Below are 18,777 nucleotides of genomic sequence, written 5' to 3'. Positions count from 1 at the left end.
AGTTTTGAACTTTCAAGTACCTGGGGTTGGAAGCGTGAATCCTCCTTTTTTTTTTTTTTGGTTTATTGCTAGAAGTCTTGGAGATATATAAATGTCTGAAACAGGTTTAGGTTAATTTTCTATATTTTGCCTTCCCAATTCCCAAACCATCATTTAATGAGTTCTCTGCATTTATTTATTTATTATTTTTTTTTATAAATTCAAAACAATCTAGGCACATGTGGGAAGTTTGTACGATGCACAATCTGCATTCCCAACCTGTTACTATGGAACTAAATATTATACTATGGAGAAATCTTCCTAGGGAGCGCTAATATTATTGCAGTTGAAACTGAGCAGTAATGAACTACCAACATGGTAAAGTGTGGATATTTTGCATATAGACACTATGCTTGTTTGATAGGGGAAGAGGAAGTTATGGTTGCTGATCTAGCTCTGGGCTTATACATTTGAGATGGTGTTTTAGTCGGATTTGGTTGGAGGAGACTCCCTTGTATGGAGCTTTTGCTCCAAATTTATAGTTTCTGTTTTGTAAAATTCTGCCGTTTTATCTTCAAAAAACATGAGTAAAGTGGAGAAGAAAACATTATAGGAAATAAGATTCAGTTAGAAATATAGAGATGGGCTTGAATATTGTTACACAAAAGAAAGTAATTTTTAGCAAATGTTTTCATTTTGAGATTCAGGGTTGTTGGTTCTTTACACCATTTCCAAGTTCCCTTCAGAGAGACAAACCCATACTTTTTCACTCAATATAGATGGGCTTGAGGATTGTGGATTCTTCGCTCATGTTCCAAACTCACCTGCTGCCACACAACAGACATGCACACGCTACTAGGCATCATACCCATTATCAATGGCCAAAATGTCACTTGCCTTTGCCTAGGAATGGAACCAGGATTTTATATTGGGAGGGGATTGGGGGGCAACCCAAAAGTCTATATATCATCTTCAGAAAATCTTCCCAAAATGAAGAGAAAATGCTGTAGTAGTTGCAGCTAAATTACATCAGCCTCTCTAATCTTCATTGTTGCGGACCGGTTTATGGTATTGAAGCCATTGTGTTTGGGGAAAATTTTCAAGATTTTGATGGACAAGGATCAGGAGGCTATTAGGATGGTTTTGATGGCATTCTGAATTTGTTGGTTTATGCGGATTTATATTTGGAAAACCTTGTCTTGCCCAATTTTTAGAGTGAATAGTAGGACGGTTTTGAAGACGTTTTATTTCTATAACAATTTGAAGATGATCTTTGTTGTTTTCTTGTGTTTTCTGAATGTAGTCTACTTTAATGCAGTTGAATTGAATGTAATTAGGAACTTTTGCTTTCCCTGTATATAGGTTTTTTTTTTTTTTTTTTTTTTTTTTTTTTTTTTTTTTTTTTTGTGGTAAAAGAGAATATTATATCAAGACTAAATCAAATTGACAGCAGCTGTTTGAGGACAAGTCCTCCCATAATACATGGCCATATTGCCATAAAATAAAAGCATGGAGATGTGCACATGTCCACAGGCGGACTATCAAAAATAACAAAATCAAGGGTAATAGTCGGGTCCTTTCTAGCCATCGCATCAGCACATTGGTTTGCTTCACGATAGCAATGCTTCATTTGCACTTGGCGTATTTGTTTGATGAGGGTCCTGCAATACATAATGAGAGAGGCATGGAGTAACTTACAAGCATGCTCATTAGAAATCCAATCGTATACAACTCTAGCATCAATTTCAATCTCTACTGCCAAAAAATTGAGATCAATGCATAAAGAAAGCCCATCCCTTAAGGCCCAGGGCAATGCCTCAACACTCGAGGACAACCCTATGTTATGGCAAAAGCTTTTGATCCACTGTCCATTGGAGTCTTGAATGAGGCCCCCTCCACTAGCACGCCCTGGGTTGCCCAACTATGAGCCATCAGTATTTAGTTTGACCTACCCCATCCCAAGCTTGCTCCACTTAACCCCAATAGTTTTCTGTTTATAGTTCTTTTGCTTGCTTCTTGTGATTGCATATGTTGCAGTGTTACTCCTTGCATTGTAGTTGTACTAATAGTATTGTAGTATAATACTAGTGATCTTGTGTAGCCCAATTTTCAGCAATAGTATTGAAGACTTCTGTTTGAAGGTATTCTATGTTGTTTTGTTGTGTTTTCTGGTTGTGATCTATTTTAAGGGTGTGTTTGGTTGGAGGTGAAATAAGAAGGAGAAAAAAAAAAAAAAAAAGAAGAAGAAGAGAAAATAGGAGAGAAAATGGGGGAGAAGTGTGTTTGGTTGAAAGTGAAAAGGAGGAGAGAAAATGGTAGAGTCCAACAGTTTTCTTTCTAGGCCCACCAAAAATCAATCCCCCCAAATTGGGGAGAAAACACAGAAGAAAATGGGAAGTCGAGGTTTGGACGAAATTGTCCAGCAAGTTCAATTTTTTTTTTTTTTTTTATAAACGTATGTATTTTTCGTCTTTGGTTTTTCATCTTTTCAGATCTTATCATTCTTTTATTTATTTTTTAATGTGCTCATCCTTTGCTATTTTTGTCTTTTCTGATATTATCATTTTTTTCCCCTTTTTTTGTGTTAATTTCTTTTCTCAACCATTTTTCTTTTTCTTTTTCTTTTTTGGTTTTTTGAGAGGGCTGTTGAACTTCTTGTGCTTATATATATATATATATATATATATATATATATATATATTTTTTTTTTTAATTGCATGAAATGCTCATTCATACATAATTTTCTAATAAAAATATAATGTGTTATTTTTTGTTTTATCGAATAGGGACATAATAGTAAATTTATACAAACTCTATTTTATATCCTCTCATAATTCTTCTCAACCAAATAAAAAAGTTTTCGAACTATCACTCCACTTTTCATCTCTCCAACCAAACACCTATGCTTTCTCAAAAAAAAAACCAAACACCTATGAGAGAAAACTAAAATTTTTTCTATCTTCTCACTTTTTTATTTCCTTTCCATTTTTTATCCTCTCACCTTTTCACCCCTCCCTCCAACCAAACAATCCTAATACAATTGAATGTAATTAGGAATTTCTGCTTTCCCTTCTTATATTCCTTTAACTTGCTTTTTCTGATTACGGTGTTACTTCTTACATTTTGCTCGTACCAATACCACATTCTCATTGGTCTTTGCATTTTGAGGCAGAATTGACTTGAAAGTGCAATGTCAGCCTCAGTTATGAGAAAATGACCAAGATATTTCAATATAGACTTCCAAGACTTTTTTGAGGCCAAATACTTCTTTTAATAGAACATAACCTGATGCTATAAATTAAAGAGGAGATATATGGTTGGTGAAGGCCATGTATATCATTTAAGAATTTTTGAAGGTGATTTTGGTGTTTTACCATGTTTTCTAATTGAAATCAACTTTAATGCAATGCAATTGAATGTATATTGGAATTTCTGTTTTCCCTTTATATAGTTTTGAGGTCAAACACCACCGCTTCTTTCCTAGGCACAAAAATCATGCTCGGATGATATGAGAACTTCCCCCTCCTTATACAAAAGAGCTCACTTTCCTAAATTAAGGGCAACAAAATTAGCCTTCCTAAAAGTACGATTTAACATCCAATCAGTGAAGAAAGTTAAAATCAATTTAGTTCCATTAATCAACATTCAACAAATATGTTTGATAGCCCAGTTAGGATCAGAGCACAATTTTTATTCGGTACTGATAACTGATAAGCATACTCTCTCCTCCCCCATGGCTGCATAAAAAATAACCTCTTTTATTTCTATTGATGTGGAAGATAGGGAGAAAATGGGCATTTGTCCATTTTGTCAAAACTTTTCAGCAAAATGTCCTATATTTGAAACTAATGAGGGAAATGCCTATGTTTTGAAACTTGATTTTCTAAAAATCGAATTTCAATTTAAAACTCTATTTTTAGACAATCGAGTTATAGCGAACTTAAAAATTTAATTTAATTATTATTTTTATTTTTTAATTTTTTTTTGGAACTCGAGTTCCATGTGAAGTACATGAGTTCATGGAACTCGAGTTCCTTGAAAAAATTGAAGTGGAACTTGAGTTCCAAAAAAAAAAAAAAAAAATTTCCTAAGTCCACGTTCACTATAACTTGATGTTCCAAAAATCGAGTTTTACATTTGGAACTCGATTTTTAGAAAATCAAGTTTCAAAATAGGGGCATTTCCCTAATTAGTTTTAGACATGGGGCATTTTGCTGAAAAATTTGTGAGAAAGGGGTAAAAGCTCATTTTGGCCGTGGAAGACAATAGACGGACAATGTGGTAGCATTCTACTTCATAAACCTCCGCTAGAACGAGACTGTTTAAGTATACCTTGTGTTAGGCCCTTTTGTTTTAGCACAAATTCAAATCTATTTTTTATTATATAAAACAAAGTCTTTTGATTTGAAAAAGTATCAGATTTGTTTTTTTTTTTTTTTTATATGTTAAAAAAAGAAAAGAAAAATATTGTTTAAGAAGAGAGTTTCACTCATAATTTAAATTTATGCAGCATGAATTAAATGAAACAAACACAAACACAATCATGTTTAATCTTTTTCTTTATTTCAAAAATCTGCATATGCTTAAGAAAAATCAGTTCTGTATCTAAAAAAGATACAAATCAGCTTTTTTTTTTTTTTTTTTTTTTTTTTTTTTTTTTTTAAATTTATTGAGAAAAATTCAGATCTACATCTAAGAAAGATGCAGATGTTTTTATTTTAAGAAAAAGTCAGATCTACATCTGATAAAGATGTAGATTTGTTTTTATTTTAAGAAAAAGTCAGATCCACATCTAATGAAGATGCAGATCTATTTTTATTTTAAGAAAAAGTCAGATCCACATCTAATGAAGATGCGGATTTGTTTTTATTTTAAGAAAAAGAGTTGTTCACATGCAGATTATTGGCATTCAAGAAAGTGATTATAACAGTTACATTAAAAAAAAAAAACAATCATGCTTTAAACAAAACAATGATGAACCATTCATGTTATGGAAAAAAACATTCATCAACATAAAAAAGAAGCATAAAAAAGATAGGGTGATTGAAAACAACCTCTTGCATAAGCACTCCTTGTTTTTGAAAGGATGTCTTAGAGTTCAAAGAAACTTATTTAGTTATCTTTGAAACCTAAAAACCCTAATTTTAGCTGCAAATCTCAGAGAGGATCAACAAATATCAGCAATTTGAGAGTCTTAAAACGTATGCTTCTCAAAGCATAAATAAAGGTGCTGAATTATGAGACCTAGCCTCTATTTATGTAGAAGCTAGAAGACTCTAAAAAATAGCTCCGATGTGTAGAACGCGAATTGGGACTCATCCTTTTGCAAAAAGATCGAAAAGGATGCGTCTTATCATCACCCGAAGGGTGTTGGGCCAAGTCCAAAAGGGGGAAATTTGGCCCTTTTAAAGTGCCGTTTGGCACTCCAAAAGTGCCAAATGGGCTCTTGGACACCGAACGTTCTTCCGTGTTTGAGTGTGTTTTGGACTCTCCTTCTAGGGTTTTTTGATCTGGTCCCCGCACCTAGACGTGTTTTCATCCTTAGTTTATGATTTTTTTTTTCTCTTTTAGGGATAATTTAGGCTTTTTCAGAAACAATTATCTTGTAGATAACTACCCTAAAATAAATCTTGATAAAGTTCAGATTATCCATAATTTTATTGTTATCCAATCATCCCTTTTATTCCTATGCATGCATCCCTATTTTAAACACTAATTATCAACTAATCACAAACTTATTTAATTAATTTTAATTGCTTAACCGATCAGAATTAATTTAAATTAATCATGTGTGGTCAACTCTACCTAGACATAATGCATGTTGATCGTGCAATTTGATCATGTGATATCTTTTGATCCGATGTTCTAATTTGGAAATTAGACACACCATTATGATCGTTAGAATCTCAAAATCATGTTTATGATATGCAATGAATGAATTAATGTGTGTAATGCAAAGACAAATTGATGCATGTAATACAATAACAAACTAATGCATGTAATGCAATCATGATTTTTGGGGTACATAGATGGTCATTCAAGTCATTTTCCTTGATTAAATCATGGGTGCAAAATTGAGTGTCTATAGGGAGATTTGCTTTTGGGGCTAATTTACCTCTTTGGGTAATATAACACATGGTGAGTATTTGGGGTAATCTTGCATTAAATGACAAGATTTCTAAAGCTAAGTTTAACCAATAGGTTTAAGGCAGCTATCAAGATTGAATTCTAGTGCTGCAATTAAGATTTTGACCCTAGGAAGTAGGATTCAACACCCCAAGTTAGGTGTCAAAATTTAAGCCCATTTCAGAGGGTTTTGCTGGAGATCCCTTTATGCCCTCCAAATCACATGTTCCCAAATTTTCCCCTTTAGGATTTATGGGCTTGGTACATGAACCATTTCTTGAACATTTTTGACATTTATAGCATTGATTTGTTGAGATTTGGGTAACTAGGTTTCAACTCCCTTTCTGCTGGAGATATATTCTTGAGGGAAATGATGAAATTCCATCACCCATTAGATTTCAGTTAATGTCACAACCTTTGGGCATTGTTCACGTTAGGCAGAGGGTGACAAAAAGTTGATGGAACAACCCCTAGTTCATTCTCAAAGGCTTGGTTCTCTTGTAGAGGCCTTTAACTGGACCTTGGTCAAGGATGAACAAGATGGGGGCTGGTTATCTATTTCAGTCCTCTGTGCTTGCTAGAGTTCTTAGGATTAGGCTTGCTCATGTGGGCTGGACACTTTCAGCTGGGCTGTGTTCATTCCCTCTTGAGCTTGTTCTCTTTTTATAACATATTTGGACCTACAAAATGGACATCAATGACACATATTGCCATGGGTTTTCATCCCTCATGTACTCTTATTATTACTAAATGTTTTGGGTTTTGATGGATATTTGGGCAATGAGTTGTAATATTTAAAATCACATCATAAGCTTAATTACTTCAAAATGCTTTTGTAAATAACATTTACTTATTTTTTTGAAATGATGAATTCCATATCGTAAGTAACGTTTATGGTTTCTGATAATCATGTTATAATTTAAATGGTAAGCTTGTAGGATGAATAGTTACCTTGAGTTTTGAAAATAAATATTATGAATGTTGTAATATGAATAGTGACCATGGGTCTATAATATGGTATAAGATAAATATCATAGTTGTAAGATAAACAACTTTCCATGAGCTCTCATAAGATGATTGCCATAGATTATAGTAATATTGAAACATTGTTCATCATTGGATTTTTTAAGGGAAATAATTATGACATAGTATTTTTGCCAAGTGTTAATAATCTTTAGCTTTTAATAAAATAGTGTCAACGTAAATTGAGCTTTTGATATTACCAGTGAGAACTAGACTTTTTGACGTTGCCAGTGGGAACAGAGCTTTTTGATAAATAATTTTCCATGAGATTAAATCATGGTCTTTGATCTTGGATTTGAATTCCACTGATAAAATTGTTTTGCCACTTATTTGAATTATGGACTTTAATTATGGATTTGAATTCCATTGATAAAATTATTTTGCCATGTATTTGAATCATGGGTTTTAATTATGGATTTGAATTCTATTGATAAAATTGTTTTGTCATGTATTTGAATCATGGGCTTTTCAAATATAACTAAGCATAAAAATTCTTAGGCTTTAGAAAGAATAAGATTTTAACTGGCTTAATAAATAATTTAGGCTTTACAAAAATATTGAGCCTTATAGTGTTTTACATTTGTAGCTCAATTTTGCAATGGAAAGAAGAATGGTTGTGGGGCTAGCATAATAATAGTAAAAACAAATATTTAAGTATACCCAATAATTTGTCGGTGACATTTAAAAAATAAATAGGTATTATTTAAATAATATTAGGTGTAAAAAAATGTACCCTACACTATCAGGCAACAATTTTTTTTTTTTTTTTTTTGGGACTGAAATGATAGATTTATATTAAAGATAAGAAAAAGAGTACAAAGTTCATAAACCAGAGGGTTGTACAAACGCCAAGCACAGTGGCATGCAACCCTAAAGCTAGACGTCAAAAACAAAATAAAAGAAACTAAAACAAGTACAAGGAAAGGCCACTGAGAGTCAGTGAGTTTGACGGGCTAAAGCTAGACGTTGGTATTCTTCAAGCAGGGACGTTGCGGCTTTAAATATGGTATTGCTGGGTTTGACATTGCTCAAAATGGAAGCGGTTTCTTGCGTTCCACAGGGACCATGCAATCATTGCCCAGCTTTCCAACTCTTTGGCGGAAAGTCTCTCAATCATGGAGTGTGTGAGGAAGTAGAAGCTTGGCATTACCGAACAACTCTTCTGAAGTTTACCCTGAGCAAGTGCCCAAACGTTACGCGCGAAAGAACACTCCAGAGAATATGGCTTGTGGTCTCGTCACTCTGCCCACAGAAAGTACACGTCGGGTCGATCTGGACTTTGCATCACAGGAGATTGGCTCAGGTAGGTAGAATATCAGAGTAAGCTCGCCAAATGAAAATTTGAACTTTAGGAGGGGTGTTTAAGGTCCACACATTGTTCCACATGCGTTTGTCTTGGCTAGCCATAGAGTGCTCATCTGAAGGAGGTTTGCTCAAACGGAGGGCCACCTGATATGCTGTCTTGACTGAAAACGTTCTTCACTTATTTTCATTCCAACAAAGCTTGTCTCTTCTGTTAGTATTACCCAGGTTGATCTTCAGAATATCGTCCCTAGTGGAGTTGTAGAACATGGCTGGGATTTTTGCTCTATCCCATTGTCGATAATCCGCGTCAAACAAAGCACTCACCTTCATAAACCGGTCTGCTCCAGATCAAAAACTTGGGAGGCGGAGTAGCCATTTATGGCTATCAACACCAACAGTGATTCCATCTCCAATTTGCCACACGGAGCCGTCCCTAATGAGGTTTCTAGCTTGGGGTAAACTTTGCCAAAGATATGATGGATTATCCCCTAACTCCACATCCATGAGAGAGCCTGTGGGGAAATATCAAGCTTTATACACACGATAGAAAAGTGAATGTGTACCATGAAGTAGACGCCAAGCTTGCTTTGCTAGCATTGCTAGGTTGAAGGCATTGATATTGCGGAAACCCATCCCTCCTCCATTTTTTAGAGTGCACAACTTACCCCAATTAATCCAATGATTTTTTCTTCTTCTTTTGTCCCCACCAATACTTGGCCAACACCAAGTTAATCCCATCACAAATGGTCTTCGGGATCTTAAAGATACTCATGGAGTACGTGGGAATCACTTGGGCAACAATAAGGACTTCCCTCCCAGCCTTAGAGATAAACTTCTCTTTCCAGCTCATAACCCGGTTAGATATCCTTTCTTGAATGTCTTTGAAAGTACTCACCCTAGACTTACCCTCAACCATCGGCAAACCCAAGTATTTTTCACAGTCCGTCATAATTTGTGCCCCCAACATGCCTTGGATTGCCTCCTTATCCTCTAGTTGTGTATTATGGCTAAAAAACAAAGATGTCTTCTGTTGATTTATAGCTTGACCGGAGGCTTCTTCGTATTGTGCAAGAATTTTTAGCAAATTTTGGCATTTTGTGGTCTTAGCTTCACATAAAAGGAGACTATCATCTGCAAAGAGTAAGTCGAATATTTGAACTCCACCTTTATAGGAGCTAATCCCATTGATCTGGTGTGTCTCTGTAGCCTTTTGCAACAATGATTATAATCCCTCAGCACATAGTAAAAAGAGATACAAGAAGAGAGGGTCACCTTGTCTAATCCCACTGGACAGAGAGATAAATCATTTTGGTTCACCATTAATGAATACTGAATAGGTTGGCGTTATGACTGATTCCATTGCTAAATTAACCCATTGCTTTGATAGCCTAATCTTCAACATTATCTTTTGGAGAAAATCCCACTCCAAATGGTCATAGGCTTCGCTAATGACCAGCTTCATAGCCATGTGACCCACTTTCTCTCTTCGTCTATTCTGCATTTGGTGTAGCATCTCATAGGCAATAGTTGTACTATCTGTAATGAGTCTATCTGGCATGAAGGCATTCTGAGAATCAGAGATGATCTGTGGGAGTAGATTTTTTATTCTATTAGCCAAGACTTTCTAGACTATCCTATATACCACATTACCCAAATTGATTGGCCTATACACTGAGATGAGTTGTGGGTTGTTCTTCTTTGGTATCAAAGCAATGTATGTATAGTTCATCTTCTTCAAGTATTTGCCAGAGTGCAACACAGAGAGCACGGCAGAGGTAACAACCATAAATTTTTTATAAAAAATGAAAAAAATAAATACTTGGCCCCAACATAATCCTTAACCCCCTTAAACAAAAAATAAAAAATCAAATAACAACAATAAAAATTAATCCAAAAAACAACAACAAATGAACAAAATATTCAACAAAAATCCCTTTCAAAAAAAAATAAAAGAACTCCTAATTATTCAAATTTGTAACTTATTAAACTCATTCTATAAAAATAATTTATGATTTCATTTTTCCTAAAAAATGATATCAAGAGAGACACTATGGCCCTGAGTTCTCCTTAGTGGAGCCAACAACTTTGCTTTCCTCGGCATTGCTATCATAGTAGCAGTGGTGGTTCTAGGAAATTTTTTTAATGTGATTATCAAGAAATTTAAATTATACAAAATTTAATAAAAAGATAACTTTATATATTCACACACACACACACACAAATACATAAAATCTTACAATTTACTTTTAGGGTGAGTTTGGTTTAGCTTTTTGTAAAAGTGCATAATGAAAAAGTGGAGTTTTCAACAAGTGAATAATGAAAAAGTGCATTTTCAAAAAGTTGAATGTTTGGTAAAAGTTGTTAAAAAGTGCTTTTTGAAAAAGCTGAGTGTTTGGCTAGCACTTATAAAAGTGGCAGTTTGAGGGATAAATTACCAAAAAGGACAATGTATATATAAGAGCATCTCCAGCGGGTTAGACAAATTTTTGTACTATTTGGACAATCAACAGTGACATTTATTTTTTTCCTACCCACTTTTTTAATTTTTATTTTGTAATCAAATTTATTCTTTTTTAATATTTATTTTTTCTTTTTCTATTTATTCTCAGCAATTATATTTTTCAACAAAAGTGTTACATCCACAATATTTTTTGCAATACTTTCACAAGAATCATAACAAAATCTTATATGGAAAGTTGTTACTAGTTCTAATTTGAACCCATTACTGAAATTATATTTTTACTCACCAATATTAGCTAATTACTTAAAATTTATTGTGAAAATATTGTGAAAATATTGTGGTAATATTTTTAAATTGTAATTTCTAATTCTTTGCCTTTCTTTCATCCATACGTTTCCTTTTCCTTCCTTTTTTTTTTTTTTTTTTTTTTTTTTTTTTTTTTTTTTCTCTTGCATTTTTCTTTACTTCCACTTTCTAGAAGCTCCCTCATTCTTTTTTTTTTTTTTTTTTCCTTTACTTCCACTTGATTCCAGAAGCTCTCCAGCTCTCTCATTTTCTTCTCTTTTTTTTTTTTTCCTACTTGATTCCATAAATTCCCTAGCTCTCTTTGTGATACTTGATTCCATAATCTTGCTTGCCTTTTTGGTGTCATTATCTTCAAAGTTCAAACACACAGACACACATGGAGAGAGGAGAAATCGTCTTTGCTCCACCACACCGCCACCGCTGCTCCTCCTCCTCATTGCGGAGTGCATGCAACCAGGGGTCATATCGGCTTCTATTTTTTTTTTCTTGATCATTTATTGTTGTTCTAATTTTTTTTTTTCCGTTCTTGATCTGCTATTGTTGTTGTTTTGATTTTAGATTTGTTGTTTAAATTATATCAGTTTTATGAGAGCAAGAATTTTTTTGCTTTTATTGTTGTGGTTTGATTAATTTTAAGATTATGTTTTTGAGTTTGTATTTTGATTATGCTTGAGATGGGAGGCATGAGAGGAGCTTCGTGCAAAGGGAGAGCAGAGAGATGAGATGAGGGGCGTGAGGCTTTAGGCGTGAGAGAACTGGAATTTTTATGGGTATTTTCGTAATTCACCATCAGCCCAATGGTAATAGTTCAAACGCGAATGCGCGTTTTGATTTATGGATCTCCTGCGGTCCATAAATATTGCGCATTTTGAACGCATTTTTTGCTTGGACCCAAAACGCAACTTTTATCAAAAAGTTGCGTTTTGGGCTGAGCCAAACGCAATTTTTCTTTAGTTTTTTGTAATATGGGCATTTTTAGCTCCTAAAAGTGCAAACAAACGCACACTTAGGAATGTGTTTTTTATTTTTATTTTGAAATCATTGTATAATAGTCTCTTTATCAATTCTAAGAACTACATCTCTTTCAAAATTTTAGTTAAATAAAATTTGTCTTGAGCCTTTTTTTTTGTTTGTCAAGACCTGATATATTGTTAAGAGAACTAAAGTTTAAGAACAAAATCTAGCTACAAACTTAGTTATAGCCTAAAGCTACAACTTTCACTAAACAAATTAACATGGCTACATATTTTGAAAATCTTACCATTGAATTGTATGTTCTTTATGTTCTTAAAACATATCAAATTTCATACTAATTGGATGTTATTTAATATTCAATCCATAAACTTAATTTTTATATATAATTTTAGACTACAAAAATTCAAAATTTAAACATTTAATTGATAACATAGATATTGATCTTTGATTTTCTTTAAATTTTGCAAGTATAGAAAATATTAGGAAAAAAAAATGCAATCCAATAGTGGATTTGTCAAAATTCACATACAATAAAAAAAATTGAGTGGAATTGTTATCTTAGTCTACAAGACTACAATCAAATTTGTTTCCAAACTTTGTCCAAAGTTTAATTATGTTAGCTCTAAAAGAATTTAGGTGGTGACAATTTTTTTTTTAAGAATAAAAAAATCATGAATTTTTTAAAATTTATATATAATAATTATTTTTTTCCAAGTTAGAATGGTTATGTGACCACCCAAGACACAATGTGAAGTGAAAGCTACCACTGTATAGAAGCTCTTCTTTTTGTTCTCATTTTATCTCTTATTAATTTCTTTTTTCCTTTTCATTTTTTTAATAGAAGGAAATATATTTGTATGTTTTTATTTTTTTTATTAATATATTTAAATTTTTTATAATTTAAGTTGTAAAACTTTTATGTATTTGTCAATAACAGAATCTTCAATTAATATTTCATTTCCTTTTCTTTTCTTTTATGTATAGTGAGTGTTTGGATCCGCATTTGTGTTTCCACGTTCATGTTTTCAACCTCTTTTTCTTTTTCTTTTTCTTTTTTCCTCACGCGTTTTCTGCTTTTTGAGAAAAAATACTGTTTATCACTATTCATAATACTATTCACGCACTGTAGCAGCACTATTTATGTACTGTTTGTAGGACCCACAGCCACTTTATTCGAAAAAAAAATATTAAAAATGGGTCTCACGGTACTATTTACACATTTAAAAATTATTTTGCTACAATATTTTCAGTTTTCAATTTCAACAAAAATAAATTGTACCCAAACAAATTGATAATCTTTTAATTTACGCTCGTGGCATTTGTGGTAAGAACATAAATATACACATATTTAAAAATTATTTGTTACAGTATTTTCAATTTTTAATTTCTAATTTCAGCAAAAATAAATGGGACAAAAACGAATGGATAATCTTTTAATTTATGCTCGTGGCATTAGTGCTAAGAACATAAATACACACATTCACACGCACGCTGCTCTGCAGCTGAAAATGTCGAACCTGCCGCGTGAACTCATCGTAGACATACTGTCCCGACTGCCGGTCAAGTCTCTCTGCCGATTCAAGTGCGTCTCCAAGCCATGGCGCACTCTCATCTCTCATCCCGATTTCGTCAAAACCCACCTCCACCGCGCCCAATTCAAGCGACTCATCTTAGCCTTCGGCAATTCCCTCTACTCCATTGACCACGAAACCTCTTTCGAAAACGACGTCGTTGCCGTCGCTCTCGATTATTTCCCTCTCGACCAAAACAACCAACTCGCGATTGCAATTATCGGTTCTTGCAACGGCCTCCTCTGCCTTAGGTCTCAACCCAACACCTTCTTCGTTTTCAATCCGGCTACCCACGAGTCTGCCCGAATACCCGATGCCCCGACTCCTGACGGGTTCGATCACGCTATTTTGGCATATGGGTTCGGTTACGCTCCCTCTATCGACGATTACAAGCTCGTCAAGGCCGTCAACGCACCTCTCGTGGCTGTGTTTTCGCTGAAAACCAGCACGTGGAAATTGGTCGAGGGCTTCCACTGCGAGAAGTCAACTGAGGTATGGGAGGGCTCACTCCCATGTGGGACTCATCTCAACGGCGCTCTCCACTGGGTATTCAAGCGTCGCGGCGGAGGTGAGTGCGTCATCGCCGCCTTTGATTTAGAAACCGATACGTTTCGAGAAATGCCGGTACCGGCAATTTCTGTGTCGGGTTTCAGCACTGGGTCTTTGAAAGGGTGCCTTTGTTTGATGGATCTTGTCTTTGGCCTAAGGCGTCGAGATATTTGGGTCATGAAGGAGTACGGTGTGGGAAACTCTTGGACTAAGATTTTGGTCGTGGACCCGTGTTATGAGGTGAAGCCGTTGTGTTTGTGGAAAAAATCCAAGATCTTGATGACAATCGATAGGAACGAGAACGAGAACGAGAACGGGAACGAGCTGGTTCTGTGTAATCCAAAAGATGGGACGTGCAAGAATTTTGAGGTAGTCGACATTCCGTTTTGGTTTTATGCAGATACATATGTGGAAAGCCTTGTCTCGCCCAAATTTTCTGCAATAGTTTGAAGGTGGTCTATGTTTGTTTTGTTGTGTTTTCTGATTTTGAATGTTATTAAGTATTTCTGCTGATTCTTAAGAGTTCTTTAGCTTGCTTCTTGAGATTTGGGGTTTGTTGGTGACATGTGGTTACTTCTTACATTGTAATTGTACTAATTCCACGTTCTCATTATATTTCAATAGACTTTCAAAACTTTGGGTTCAAATACTAGAAGAAATATGTTGTAGACCATGTGTATCGTTTAAAGAAAATTCTGTATATTTACAAATACTTTTAGGAGTTCAATTAGGACCCCAGCAGCTCAATTGCATAACTTTTCTGAGCGATTCCTCGGACATTTTCGTATTATCACATTTTAGAAATAGCAGAAGAAGATGGAGCAGAGAGCCTCTTGGCCTGAGAATATGATCTGAAACTCTTCTTGGGATGTTGTTACAGTGACCTTAGTGTATTGCTCCACCTGCAAATCCCTTGGTTTTTCATTGCCTCCACTGCTCCAAGGCTTGCTGCCACTGTCCAATCTCTGCTTGTTGAACTCATATTTCTTCCCGACTTTGAATTAGAAACTAATTGCATAAATTGGAAATGAGAAAGTTAGAACTTAGAAGCCTGAAAGAGAACAGCTTTGAAGGTGTTGAATTGTCAAATAGCACTTTCTTATGTAATGAGGAAGATATGGCAAAGTGTGGAAAGAGGTACGACTTATGAGGACGGAGGCGAAGTCTACTCTCACAAGCCTCCAGAACATGCCTAATCAAATATATAGCTGCATGTGTATACTTCATGTCCTCCCCGGGGTATCCAAAAACAGTTTGTTCAAAGATAGATGCACTCCTTAGAGAATTTTGGTGGGGAAAAAGGGGCAGCAACAGGACAATATAATATACTTTATATCCAAAGGCATGGGATACCATTTGCCAAACAAGAAGTACAGGTGAACTTGGCCTTCAAAGAATGAAAGATGTAAACATAGCCTTGCTTACTAAATTAGGATGGAGTGTTCTTGTACAAGAAGAAAAAACTATGGGTGAAATTTCTCAATGCGAAATACTTGCGGGGTAAATCTATATGGAAAGCAATATATGGAACTCAGCTTCTTGGGTACGAAGATCGATTTTAAACACTAAAGAGCTACTTCTCAATGGATTTTGCCATGTAATCAAAGCCTTGCATGTGATGTAACTTGGATGAACACGAACAGTTTGATGGAATCGCATAAAATGCCTGACCGTATAAAAATTGTGGACCAAATTAATTGTGTTTACAGGAATCCCCAAGAAGCATGGGAATACGTAGCCCAAGAAAGTAAGCATATTTACAGCTGGAATCCCCATCCTCACCTGTATGTGAAGTTGAATTTGATGCAGCAATTGAAAAGACAAGGCCAGCCTAGCTGTGGTGGGTAGGGACCACACTGAATTATTAGAATGCACTGATTCATTGATAGCTGAAGCAAGAGCAGCACCTTTGCCAGCAAGTAAAGCAAAATCAAAATAAATAGTTTTTCAATCAAATTCATTATCGAAATTCACAGTTCATTACCTGAAATCCAACTTTGCCCAGAGAAAGAGAGTGACTATTTCTATAATTTAAAAAAAAAAAAAAAAAAAAAAAATCAAGCCACAAGAAAAGGCACACTTTTCTCTCCCTCTTAATTTTTGAAGAAATCAAACTTTTTTTATTTTTATTTTTTTATTTTGGCATGTTGCTCACCAGGTGAGCCTCACCTTGGTGTTCTTTATTTGATAAAATCTAATTTAAGATTGACCATGTTATAAGAAAGCTTAAGGAAATTCGTCATATTATCAATTTAAAAGTGTTAGGGGATTTATTTTTTGTTTATGTTGCTCACACTTTGGCATTCTTTATTTGATAAAATCTTATTTAAGATTGACTATGTTATAAAAAAGATTAAGTAGTTATATTATTAATTGAAAAGTGTTAGGAGAATTTAAATTCAAAACTTAATAACATCTGAGGTTGCGAGGTCTTCAGTCCGCTCAGGGATACCTCTCAATGAAGCTGTTCAATGGATATTCAAGCTTTGTGGTGGAGGTGAGTTCGTCATTGGTGCTACAGATTTAGAAACTGACACATTTAGGGACAACATGCCCGTTCCTGAAACCACCTTTGTTCGATGGATCTTGTGGAGGGTACAGGGCGTCGACCTTTTGGGTAATGAAGGAGCACGGAGTGGGAGAGTAGTGGACTAAGATTTTAGTCGAAGATCCGTGTTATGTTATGTGGTCAGGCTGGTGTGTTTGTGACTATGTGGCAGAATTCCAAGATTTTGATGGAAACAAATTAGAAGGAGCCGGTTCTGTGTAATCCTAAGGATGGGACGTGCATGAATTTTGAGGTGGATGGCATTCAGGAGATGTTTTATGCAGATACAAATGTGTAGAAAGCCTTGTCTCGCCTAATTTTCAGCAATAGTTGAAGGTTGTCTTTGTTGTTTTCTTGTGTTTTCTGATTGTGATCTACCACTTTTAATGCAATCGAATGTAATAAGGAATTTCTGCTTTCGCTTTCTTAGTTCTTTAGCTTGCTTTGTTGTGATTAGGGTGTTGGTAATTTACTTCTTGCATTGTAGTTGTACTAATGCCACATTCTCCTTAGTCTTTGCACTTTCTGGCAGAATTGACCTCAGTTTGAAAAAATGTCCAAGATCATTTCGATAGATTTCCAAAACTTCTGAGTTTAAATACTACTTTTAGTAGAACACTGTAACAATATTAGGGTTTTTTGAGTGAAATCGTTGCAACTCCGTGGATGTAGGAAAATTATCGAACCACGTAAGTATTGTCTTGCGTGTGATTTTTTTTTTTTCTCTATTTTTGCAACTCACAGATTTGGGAATTTCATACATATTCCCATCATAAAGTAGAAGATATATGTTGTAGGCCGTGTATTTAAATAAAAAAAATATTGCAGTATATTTACAAACAATATTAGGAGCGCCTCAATTAGGACCCCAGCAGCTCAAATACATTACTTTTCTCAGTGACTCCTCTGACTCTTTCGTATTATCACATTTATACTTCTTAGATATAGCAGAAGAAGACGGAGTAGAGAGCTTCTTGGCCTGAGAATATGATCCCACACTGTTCTTGGCATGCTGTTGCAGTGACCCTAGTGCATTGCCCCACCTGCAAATCCCTTGGTCTTTCATTGCCTCCACTGTCCAAGCTCTGCTTGTTGAACTCATATTTCTTCCTGACTTTGAATTGGAAACTAAGTGAACAAATTGGAAATGGGAAGTTAGAACTTTTTTTTTTGTTTTTTTGTTTTTTTTTTTTATAGGGAAAGAGGGGATATTTAGCTTTGATGGTGTTGAAGTGTCGAAGAGATCTTTCCTATATAATGAGAGAGATGGGGATGTGCGGAAAGAGATGTGGTGCAAGACTAATGGCAAAACCAACAGCAGTTTGGAAGGGACCCCTGGTTTTCTAATATCAAAACCAATAATTACCGTGGCAGCTGAATTGCTCTGCCTTTGAACCTAGCCAGAGAGAGAAAGCGAAAGATAGAGACTAGCCAAGAAACACACAAGCCAACTTGGGGAATTTGTGGTTTTATAAGATAAGAAAAGAAAGGAAAAAAAAAAAAAAAATTTGAAAGCACAAGTGGGTTGTGACTAGATGATAAGCACAAGCAGAATTTGGATATATGCAGAAGCACAAAACTGAAGATGCTATATGTCAGAAGCTAATAGTGCCAGGGGAATAAAACTGACTATTGAGGATGTATCAATCGGATTCAATCTTGTACAAACACATGTGGAGGAGTTTATGGATTTTATCCTGACCAAAAAATGTTCAATGTTTGGTTAGGAAAAATTGATAAAGCAAAGAATAAGCAGTATAAAGAATAAAATCGAGGTTTAGTTTAATTTGTGATATTATTATTATTATTTTTTTGATAATTTATGGTTATAAAAAAAGAAGAGTGGGTATTCAAACCATTTTTCTCCCTGTAAAGAAAAAAAGACAATGCAACACCGCTAATTTCATAATAGAAACAAGTTGTACCAAATTATA

At 34.7% G+C, this 18,777-nt stretch overlaps 2 protein-coding genes and 1 pseudogene across 2 annotated transcripts; 1 reads left to right on the top strand and 2 right to left on the bottom strand.

Moving 5' to 3' along the window:
* The first annotated feature begins 13,596 nt into the window (after positions 1 to 13,596).
* Positions 13,597 to 14,968, top strand: LOC126694870 (F-box/kelch-repeat protein At3g06240-like). The gene has a single exon (XM_050391389.1). It carries the CDS (start codon positions 13,597 to 13,599, stop codon positions 14,743 to 14,745), a length of 1,149 nt encoding a protein of 382 aa, XP_050247346.1. The 3' UTR covers positions 14,746 to 14,968.
* On the bottom strand, positions 14,957 to 15,975 carry LOC126694871 (uncharacterized; annotated as a pseudogene).
* Positions 15,976 to 17,630: 1,655 nt separating this feature from the next.
* On the bottom strand, positions 17,631 to 18,276 carry LOC126694872 (uncharacterized). Its single transcript, XM_050391390.1, has one exon. It carries the CDS (start codon positions 17,943 to 17,945, stop codon positions 17,700 to 17,702), a length of 246 nt encoding a protein of 81 aa, XP_050247347.1. The 5' UTR covers positions 17,946 to 18,276; the 3' UTR covers positions 17,631 to 17,699.
* Positions 18,277 to 18,777: the final 501 nt, after the last annotated feature.

Source organism: Quercus robur, chromosome 8, assembly GCF_932294415.1.
Source record: "Quercus robur chromosome 8, dhQueRobu3.1, whole genome shotgun sequence".
NCBI lineage: Eukaryota > Viridiplantae > Streptophyta > Magnoliopsida > Fagales > Fagaceae > Quercus > Quercus robur.
The sequence above is the reverse complement of the archived record's forward strand: the minus strand, read 5'-3'. Positions and strand labels throughout refer to the sequence as shown.